Source organism: Scyliorhinus torazame, chromosome 2 (genome assembly GCF_047496885.1).
Source record: "Scyliorhinus torazame isolate Kashiwa2021f chromosome 2, sScyTor2.1, whole genome shotgun sequence".
Taxonomy (NCBI): domain Eukaryota; kingdom Metazoa; phylum Chordata; class Chondrichthyes; order Carcharhiniformes; family Scyliorhinidae; genus Scyliorhinus; species Scyliorhinus torazame.
In genome coordinates, this window is record NC_092708.1 from 148,682,773 (window position 1) to 148,693,879 (window position 11,107).

The 11,107-nt window shown below is 41.4% G+C and overlaps 1 protein-coding gene across 1 annotated transcript in view; it reads left to right on the forward strand.

The window, feature by feature from the left end:
- wdr75 (WD repeat domain 75) overlaps positions 1-8,041 on the forward strand; it is a 54,051-nt gene extending 46,010 nt beyond the window's left edge. The window contains exons 14-21 of the mRNA XM_072478003.1: positions 88-268; positions 1,368-1,462; positions 1,568-1,663; positions 3,233-3,402; positions 3,495-3,554; positions 3,985-4,116; positions 6,304-6,395; positions 7,714-8,041. Coding sequence (XP_072334104.1) covers positions 88-268; positions 1,368-1,462; positions 1,568-1,663; positions 3,233-3,402; positions 3,495-3,554; positions 3,985-4,116; positions 6,304-6,395; positions 7,714-7,924 — 1,037 coding nt within the window. The 3' untranslated portion in view covers positions 7,925-8,041. The remainder of the gene's footprint in view (positions 1-87; positions 269-1,367; positions 1,463-1,567; positions 1,664-3,232; positions 3,403-3,494; positions 3,555-3,984; positions 4,117-6,303; positions 6,396-7,713) is intronic.
- The last annotated feature ends 3,066 nt before the right edge of the window (positions 8,042-11,107 follow it).

Sequence of the window (11,107 nt, forward strand, 5' to 3'; positions counted from 1 at the left end):
AAGGTTCAAATAATTGATCAGAGGAGTTACGAAGTCTGCACTTTGCCCTTCACATGCTGTGTTCTCTATCTTGCAATTCATTTCCAGGGACAAGTGTAAGCTGGAGCTGTGATTTTGTGGGCAAATATCACCACCTTCAGGCCACAAACTGTAGTTTCTCTGAAGATGGTTCCCTGCTTGCAGTCAGCTTTGAACAAATCATTACTTTATGGGATCCAGACACTTGGGATCTGAAATGCACCTTCTGTCACCCACCTGGCAAAATACGGTGAGTCCTCTAAGTGAATTTTTTGCAATCTGGCTGCAGAGTTGCTTCTACTGATAAAATTACTGTCTACTGTAAGATATAAATATGCCATTTGGCTCTTAATTTTGAAAGTAATATTTCACCTTTGGAGAAATTTGGCATTTATCTACACTGTTGAAATGTATTATATCACCCAATTTCCAGCTACTTGACAACTCTGGAGAAACCTCAGTTTACCCTGACAATGTCAGCTAATGCCGATATCTCTGGTTCTTCCTGTATGATGAGCTTTTATTTTGATGAAAACCAAATTGACATGGAAACTGAACAAAAGTTTCTGTTCAGGTGGTCAGAATAAAAATAATGGGCTAGATTGTGCTGCAGACTTCGGGATCCTGATGTGGGGACCAAATGAGGGTCCCGATGATGCATTGCTCACAGCAAAACAAGCAGAGCAGTCTTCCTGGAAACAACCATCGCCAAGTGCACCTTACAGACTGCTGGCCTAGTTAAAAAGCTGGCAACTCTCGGGCATCGGCAACACCAGTAGGAGAGATCGGGACTGCAAGGGTGTCTTAATGGAGGTGCCTTCATTTGCCTGCACAGCAGTCACACATAACGAGATAGATAGATGAATGGGGCTAGAGGGAATACCCTCTCGCAGGTCGATTGCAGCCATGCATTAATACAGCCCCTTCTTTGTGGCATGGGGTCTCTGGCTCTGCTGGCTAGGCTGTCTCTGTTAATCAGGTGGCCTCCACACATGTTTGAGGGACCACGACACCTTCAGCAAGATGCCAGTGAGGCCACAAAATTGCTGTTAATTGGTCCCGTGACTCTGTAAACAAGCTTCCAGCCTCCATGCAGTTGGCAGCCCATTAAGTTCTCCGCAGTGGAAATATGTTAAGGAACCATTCCTAAGTGGCTCTTCCTTCCCCGCCCCTCTTGCATTTCCTGCTTTAGTGATGTATTTTCCAAGCATTTATGACACAATGCCACTTTCATCACAACAGTCCATTTCATAATTGCGTTTTTCCCCTGACCATTTGATAATTTGATGCAAATAATCAAATATTAACATTATTTTGAAGAATTCAACATTTCATTTCAATTTTTCCAGAGATCTTGCCTTTGGAAGACTGAGTTGTTCCAAATACCTCCTTGGTACAACAGACAATGGATTTTTGTGCTGTTGGAACCTTCTAAGTTGTATCTGTGAGTTATGAATTTTTTTCTTTGTCAAAATACTATCTGATTTTATAATCTCACTGTTTACACTCATTAAACAGCTCCTGAGTTGACAGTATTTTTTTTTTGCAGTGGAATGGAGTACACTGTTAAATGTAAAGGTATTGCAAGTTGACCCTCTGTCTGAGAATGTTGCTGCTTTTACTGAATTTACCAGGACTACAGACTGTGAGTACAATAGTTGATTTATCTGCAATATATTCTGCATCTGGTCACTGGAGTAAATTAAACAATTACTATATGTTTTTTTCAGTGCTGCCACAGTTAGTAATTTTAAAAACTATCTGATTACCATTTGATTACCAGTTGATCACTTGTCACAAAAAATGTTGCAGAAAGTATATTCCCTATTTAATTTACAGCTAAAACCTAGCTCTCACTGGTTTTAAGTGCAAACTCTTTAAAAATAGCTTAATTCCCAGAGCTGTCCTTTTGAGAGATTTGTGAAATAAGTGGATGGTACTGCAAAATGTTACTTTTATTTTTTTACTTAATTGTCACTTCATTTGTGATTAATTTTTCATCTTCCTTCATGAGCAGTCAGAGCACCATCACACTGCCTTTGGTAATAGACAACTCCATGATTTGTGATAGTGTCTGGGAGAATGGACTGGAGATTTGACCACACAGATGTATTTTTGCCCCTCCCATGTCATGGTCTCTCCACTTGGCAGTAAGTGGGAAAACCACATTCGAGAGTTGATTTGTCACTGACACATGAACCATGGCCACATAATTCTGTGATGGGGTCATTGGGGGAGAAAGAGCAGGATGCATAAATCTGCCAGTTTCTGACTCTTTACAATGTATTGCCATGCCCTTTCAATTTGAGGATTTTTTTTCTAGAATGCCACAGTGAAAGATGTTACATACAAAATCTTCTTTTCACCATATTAACTGTTCTGTGCGCATAATGCACTTTTCTCTGCAATTTGTTTGGAGTAACACTTCTGTTACCAAAAACAAACCTTAAAATCTCATCAAATAAACACAACCATATTAGCTGCTGGGATGTCTATGCATACTACTCTAAATTTAATGTAAGACTAGAGTAAGCAAATTCAGCTTTGAATAATGCTGCACAAATTCTCATGAAAGTCACTTTAAAGTAGTTTCTTCAGTCCACATAGTTCCAGTATTCTTATAAAGTAGTCTGTGAGGTTGACTTAAATTTACCTTTTTGTAAAATCGCAATTATTCATAACGTCTGTCATTGAAATTGCTTACACATAGAAGTGTAGTGTCCATATTTATGAACTTTTGTTGTTGGAATTGCTTGAAATTTTAAGCCCTCTCCTCCATATTAAAAATATTCCGGTAAAAATTCTACTTCTATGCTCCCCATTTTCTAATGTTTTTCCAACCATCATTCGATGGAAGGACACGAGCACAGAAGTGGAATGTATACCCTTTTATTTTTAAAGTTGGGTCACTTTTCATATTCCAGAATAAAAGCAAAATGCTGCAGATGCTGAAAACCTAAAATAAAAATTGAATGTGTTGGAAAATGTCAGCAGGGTTGGCAGTATTTGGGCAGGGAGAAATTAGAGTTACTGTTTCAAGTCAAAAATGTGTTTTGAACAAGTTATATTCGATTCAAAACATTCTTCTCCATAGTTGCTGCCAGACATGCTAAGCTTTTCCAACACTTCTAATAGTCTATAACTTTTTCTTAGCTTTTCAGAATTTAAGTTCCTCCAGCCTTTTTTCATTCAAGTCTTTTTTATTTTGCTGCAGTGTTTGTTTTTAAGCCTAATGAGCCACGGCCCTTGTACATGCAGACAAATGTGTGTTCTGGTCGAGTCCAGTGGGCGCTCTTTGTTCCCAGAGAAGTTCCTGAGGACTATCATTCTGACAGTAACCAGTGGCTAGTCAGATCCCAGCTGTACTTCCTCTCTGCTTCACAGGTAACACGAATGTAAACAGTGAAGTTACAAACAAGATATTTACAGCTAAATTAAGCAATTAATAAGTTGCTGACCATTATTTTCCCACATAGAGCTTGATGACATTCGGTACAGAATCCGCAGAAGAAAGATTGACACCATCTAGCAAGCAGGTACTGTATATGTGGTTTGTACAAAGATAAGGTGACCACAGGAAATAATGTTTTCTTTTGTATAAATCATATATCATATGAAAGAAGTTTATTGTTGAACACATATAAGTTAAAAACATTTTTGAGCCCTATACTGGAATGCTATCTAAATTGTGAAATTGGAATGCAATCATTGATTCACTCTGGTAATATATAGTGCAACTAATGGGAGCTTTTGTGACCTAACTAAAAGGGCAGTGAGTACCGAGTTACAGATTTGAGGCTGTGAGCTTTAGGATGTTGTTAACTGATGTTTGACTAAAAAGGTAGCAACATCTTGTGACAAGAGTGTTACAAGCCTTCCTCCTTCCGTGTGTGATCTGTAAATTTAATAGTATTAGAAAATCAATGTTCACCGGCAACTTTATAACTGCATTCAATTTTCCTTCAGCTGGTCATAGAAGAAAACATTCCCAAGACTCCTTTCCATGTGTTGCTGGGGAAACATAGGGAACAACAAGCCAATTTTGGATCAGAAACAGAACAAACTGCACTGCCTGAAGGATCTGCTACAATTAACCAAGTGAGTACTTAAACAATGAACAAAGAAAAGTACAGCACAGGAACCGGCCCTCCAAGCCTGCGCCGACCATGCTGCCTGTCTCAACTAAAATCTTCGACACTTCGGGGGTCCGTATCCCTCGATTCCCATCCTATTCATGTATTTGTCAAGATGCCCCTTAAACCTCACTAACGTCCCTGCTTCCACCACCACCTCCGGCATCGAGTTCCAGGCACACACTACCCTCTATAAAAAAATAAAAAAAAACTTGCCTCGTACATCTCCTCTAAACCTTTCCCCTCGCACCTTAAACCTATGCCCCTAGTAATTGACCCCTCCACCCTGGGAACAAGTCTCTGACTATCCACCCTGTCTATGCCCCTCATAATTTTGTAGACCTCTATCAGGTCGCCCCTCAACCTCCTTCGTTCCAGTGAGCTCAAACCGAGTTTATTTAACCTCTCCTCACAGCTAATGCCCTCCGCACCAGGCAACATCCTGGTAAATCTCTTCTGCAGCCTCTCTAAAGCCTCCACATCCTTCTGGCAGCGTGGCGACCAGAATTGAACACTATACTCCAAGCGTGGCCTAACTAAGGTTCTATACAGCTGCAACATGACTTGCCAATTATTATACTCTGCCCCGGCCAATGAAGACAAGCATGCCGTATGCCTTCTTGACTACCTTCTCCACCAGTGTTGCCCCTTTCAGTGCTGTGGACCTGTACACCTAGATCCCTCTGACTTTCAATACTCTTGAGGGTTCTACCATTCACTGTATATTCCCTACCTGCATTAGACTTTCCAAGATGCATTACCTGACATTTGTACGGATTAAACTCCATCTGCCATCTCTCCGCCCAAGTCTCCAAACAATCTAAATCCTGCTGTATCCTCTGACAGTCCTCATCGCTATCCGCAATTCTACCAACCTTTGTGTCATCCGCAAACTTACTAATCAGACCAGTTTCCTCCAAATAATTTCGATATACTACGAACAGCAAAGGTCCCAGCACTGATCCCTGTGGAACACCACTAGTCACAGCCATCCAATCAGAAAAGCACCCTTCCATTGCTACTCTCTGCCTTCTATGACCTAGCCAGTTCTGTATCCATTTTGCCAGCTCATTTCTGATCCTGTGTGACTTCACCTTTTGTACCAGTCTGCCATGGGAATCTTGTCAAAGGCCTTACTGGAAGCCCATATAGACAATATCCACTGCCCTACCTGTATCAATCATCTTTGTGACCTCCTCTCAAAACTATCGAGATAGTGAGACACTACCTCTCTTCTCCTTCACAAAACCGTGCTGCATCTCGCTGATACGTCCACTTGCTTCCAAATGGGCGTCGATCCTGTTTAGAAGAATTCTCTCCAGTAATTTCCCTACCACCGATGTAAGGCTCAGTCTCCTGTAGTTCCCTGGATTATCTTTGCTACCCTTCTTAAACAAAGGAACAACATTTCGGGACATCACCTGAAGACAGTGAGGATCCAAAGATTTCTGTCAAGGCCTCAGCAATTTCCTCTCCAGCCTCCTTCAGTATTCTGGGCTAGATCCCATCAGGCCCTGGGGACTTATCTACCGTAATATTTTTCAAGACGCCCAACACCTCGTCTTTTTGGATCTCAATGTGACCCAGGATATCTACACACCCTTCTCCAGACTCAACATCCACCAATTCCTTCTCTTTGGTGAATACTGATGCAAAGTATTAATTTAGTACCCCGCCCATTTCCTCTGGCTCCACACATAGACTCCCTCCCTTGTCCTTCAGTGGGCCAACCCTTTCCCTGGCTACCCTTTTGCGTTTTATGTATGTGTAAAAAGCCTTGGGATTTTCCTTAACGCTATTTGCCAATGACGTTTTGTGACCCCTTTTAGCCCTCTTGACTCCTTGCTTAAGTTCCTTCCTACTTTCCTTATATTCCACACAGTCTTCGTCTGTTCCCAGCCTTCTAGCCGTGACAAATGCCTCCTTTTTCTTTTTGACGAGGCCTACAATACCTCTCGTTATCCAAGGTTCCCGAAATTTGCCATATTTATCCTTCTTCCTCACAGGAACATGCCGGTCCTGAATTCCTTTCAACTGACATTTGAAGGCCTCCCACGTGTCAGATGTTGATTTACCCTCAGCAATGAGCAATTAAGAATACCAAGTCCTCACTACGACAGCTTTCTTAAAAACACTATTTATTTTTTTCTAGATGCTTCATACACCAGCTCATGTTCTGCCAAATGCATCATTTCTCTGTTTGATGTTTGTGAATTCATTGCTGATACCCAAAATGGGCATAAGGTAAGATGAATAGATTGATAGCTTTGGGATACCTGACTTCATCTAGATGCAATTAAGTTGTTACCAAAACAGGCATGTCCTTTGAGATTACACCCATTTTCTTTCTATTAATGCAGAATCCTAAATTATTCAGACTCCACATGGCTCTTCAGCCATCCTATTTAGTGTTATATTTGGATTTTTCTTCTTGCCTTTAAATCCTGTATTCTGCAATAAACCTTTACTCCACACAGTACTAGTAAGCTAAAATGGATCCTGTACTTGCCAATTGTTGCATGAACTGAAAATCCATGAAGAGCAGGGAAAGGAACTGGAGTCTGTGCAGAAGCACGAAGCAAGGAAACAAGGGGTGGAGGGAAATGAAGCAAATATGATGTGTTGAGTTTGGTTGCTGATTGACAATCCCAAGTAAAAGCTGAAATCAAAGTATTAAATAGGTTAAAAAATGGGGACTTAATTTTTATTCATTGAATAATTATCATGAAAAGAAAAAAGGGACTTGAGGCATTGTGCTTTTGTTGTTATAACAATATAATGATGGAATTAAAGAAGCTATTGGAATCCTAGAATACAGACCAAGAACATGAATGTAAAATTTTGCAATACAGTGGATTATGTTAAATTCAGGTCAACATTCCTAAATAAGATCTGTATTTCCCTATAATCAACAAAATTACGATAATCATCAGATATCTTAATTGTCGTGAATTGTCACACGTTCCAGCAACAGCATTACATTTTCAAATGAAGCAAGTGTTCAGAGAAATTTATTTGATTACAGCTTACCATTCAATAAGTAGGAACACGTTTGTAATTTTGAATTACTACTTAATTGACACATTATTCTGGTGACATGCGTATGCCACAGCTTGCATTTAAAACACCTTTTAATATCAAAATTAATTAATTGAATATAGAATTAATTAATATCGAAAATAATTTTATTACTACTTTGATTAAAATTATATAGATGCTCATCTCACCTATAACCTACATGGTAAAGGTTAGAGAATCTTGGGGTTTGATGTTTTGAAAGACCACAAGTAAGGGTGAGCCGTGGTGGTGTTACATGTAATAAAAAAGGTAAAACTAGATTATTGCCATAAGTACACCAAGACAGGAGGACATAGTAGAAAGTAAATTGATACAATGAAGAAATCTTTACTCGTAGTGATAAATGTTTGAAATAATCAGCCAAATGAATTGAAGTAATGCATTCAAATCCTGTCTCCCAAATAATTCAATTGAAAAGAGAAAGATCCACTATCTAACCCTCTATTTTGATACGATTGTGCATTTTTGCGATCTTTAAAATTAGTACAAAAGAAGAACAAGAGGACTTGGAAATGGAGAGTGAGAATGAGAAAGATGATGATGAATCTGATGTGGAGATGAATCCCATTGAAAATGAGCAAGAAATGAAGAAAGCATTTTCATCGGAGGAACAATTACCTAAACTGACTAAATCTGAAGAAAAAGAACTGAAAAAACTTCGGAAGGTTAGCTACAGCTGGCTAACTGCAGTATAGACTGGAAAGATTGATTACAGCTGGGGATCTGCTGGAAAATGACCAGATAAAGTGTTAAATATTTTTAGAACAAACATTTACTCGTGCTTATCTATATAAAGCTTTTTTTTTAAATAAGCTATTTGTGTTCCTTATCTTAATGGTGAAAAATACAAACCAATAATAATAGAAAATCAAGAGGCAGAAGGAAAAAAAATAAACTGATCATTATCACTCAAGGAAAAAGCACTAAGAACACTAATGGGACTAAAAGCTGTCAAATTCTTGGGACCTGATGGCCTATATCCAATGTTTTTAAAATAAGTGGTGCAGAGATGGTGGATGCATTGGTTGCAATTTTCCAAAGTTCTCCAGATTCTAGAAAGATCCCAACAGATTGGAAAACTGAAAATGTAATGTCAAGAAAGGAGGGAGACAGAAAAGAGGAAGCTGTGAGCTAATCATCTGTCTTTGGGAACTGCTAGAATTCTATATTAAGCAAGTAGCAAGACATTTAGAAAATTACAATACAAACGGCTGTATGAAAGGAAATGACAAATTTATCAGAGTTCTTTAAGCATGTCACAAATCAGGAGGAAAAGGGGGAACCACTACATGTAATGGAAGGGATTCTCCCATGCTGCGCCGTATGGGAGAATCGGCATCCGCGCCATTTCTTCCCACGGCCGGGCCGCCGATTCTCCGGCCTTGATGGGCCGAGCAGCCGCGCGGAAACGGCAGAGTCCCGCCGGCGCCGTTTGCCCCTGCTCGCAGCCGGCGGGAGATCTGCGCGTAGGGTTGGGTGGCAGCCTGTGGGGTGGGGAAAAGCGCCCCTTCACCGGTCTGGCCCGCAATCGGGGTCCACCGATCGGCGGGCTGGCCTCTCCAGCCCCGGCCCTATTTTATTACGCGGCCGGCCACTAAACCCCCACGCCATGTTGCGTCGGGGCCGGCGCGTTGAGGAAGTCCTTTGCGCATTCACGGGACCCTGTCCAACAGGTATGAGGCACTTGCTCCCTGTGTGGATGGCGAACAGGACTGCAGGAAGGATGAGTCAGCTGACCAAGGCACCATGGTTCAGCAGGCCATTCAAGGGGAGGGAGTAAATTGGCATGTTGTAGTTGTAGGGGATTCTATTATCAGGGGGATAGATAGTATCCTTTGTGAGCAGGATAAAGAGTCCCGCATGATATGTTGCTGCCCGGTGCTAGGTAGCGGGTCATCTCTGACTGGCTTGAAAGGATACTGGAGAGGGAGGGGGAGGATCCAGTTGTGGTCCATGTCGGTACCAACAACATGGGCAAGTCTAGGAAAGAGGACCTGTTTAGAGATTATAAAGAGCTAGGATTCAAATTTTAAAAAAACAGGTCCTCAAGGGTCATAATCTCCGGATTACTGCCCGAGCCACGTGCAAATTGGCATAGGGAGGCAAGAATAAGGGAAGTTAACATGTGGCTGGAAGAGTGGTGTGGGAAAGAGGGGTTCCTTTTCATGGGACACTGGCATCAGTTTTGGGACAGGGGGGACCTATACCGTTGGGATGGTCTCCACTTGAACCGAGCTGGGACCAGTGTTCTGGCAAAAAGAGTAAATAGGGTGGTCAATAGGACTTTAAACTAGAGAATGGGGGGGAAGGGAAAGTCAGGGAACGAAGAGGTGAAGTAGTCAGTGGGAAGCATAGCTGCTTAGGAATACAAAAAAGCACGAAAAGACAACTTAGGAGAGGTTACGATAGTCCCCATCCCACAAAATATGACAGTGTATGGAAAGGCTCAGTAAACCAAGGTCCACCACACTTAAGAAAACAAAAAGGGACGATCAATAGAGAATTAAAGGTGCTATGTTTAAATGCGCGGAGTGTACGGAACAAGGTAGATGAGTTTGTGGCCCAGATTGTGACTGGCAGGTATGATGTGGTAGGCATCACAGAGGCGTGGTTGCAGGGGGTTCAGGACTGGCATTTAAACATCCAGGGATTCACAACCTATCCAAAAGACAGGGAGGTGGGCAGAGGGGGCGGGGTTGTCTTGTTAATTAGGAATGAAATTAAATCAATAGCACTAAACGACATAGAGTCAGATGATGTGGAGTCTGTGTGGGTAGAGTTGAGGAACCACAAAGGCAAAAAAACCATAATGGGAGTTATGTACAGGCCTCCTAACTGTGGTCAGGACCAGGGGCACAAAATGCATCACGAAATAGAAAGTGCATGTCAGAAAGGCAAGGTCACAGTGATCATGGGGGACTTCAATATGCAGGTGGACTGGGTAAATAATGCTGCCAGTTGACCAAAGGAAAGGGAATTAATTGAATGTTTACAGGAGGGCTTTTTGGAACAGATTGTGATGGAGCCCACGAGGAAACAGGCCATTCTGGACTTAGTGTTATGTAATGAGCCAGACTTGATTAAAGATCTTAAAGTAAGGGAACACTTAGGAGGCAGTGATCAAAATATGGTAGAATTCAATCTGCAATTTGAAAGAAAGAAGGTAGAATCAGATGTAAAGGTGTTACAGTTAAATAAAGGTAACTACAGGGGCATGAGGGAGGAACTGACGAAAATCGACTGGGAGCAGAGCCTAGTGGGAAAGACAGTAGAACAGCAATGGCAGGAGTTTCTCGGAGTAATTGAGGACACAGTACAGTGGTTCATCCCAAAGAAAAGAAAGGTTATTAGAAGGGGGATTAGCAGCCATGGCTGACAAAGGAAGTTAGGGAATGCAGCAAAGCAAAAGAGAAAGCCTATAATGTGGCAAAGAGTAGTGGGAAGTCAGATGATTGGGAAGGCTACAAAAACAAACCGAGGATAACAAAGAGAGAAATAAGGAAAGAGAGGATCAAATATGAAGGTAGGCTAGCCAGTAACATTAGGAATGATAGTAAAAGTTTCTTTAAATACATCAAAAACAAATGGGAGGCAAAAGTAGACATTGGGCCGCTCCAAATTGACGCTGGTAATCTAGTGATGGGAGACCAGGAAATAGCTGAGGAACTAAATAAGTACTTTGCGTCAGTCTTCACAGTAGAAGACATGAGTAATACCCCAACAATTCAGGAGAGTCGTGGGGCAGAGTTGAATATGGTAGCCATCACAAAGGAGAAAGTGCTAGAGAAACTAAAGTCTAAAAATTGATAAATCTCCGGGCCCAGATGGGCTACATCCTAGAGTTCTAAAGGAGATAGCTGAAGAAATAGTGGAGGTGT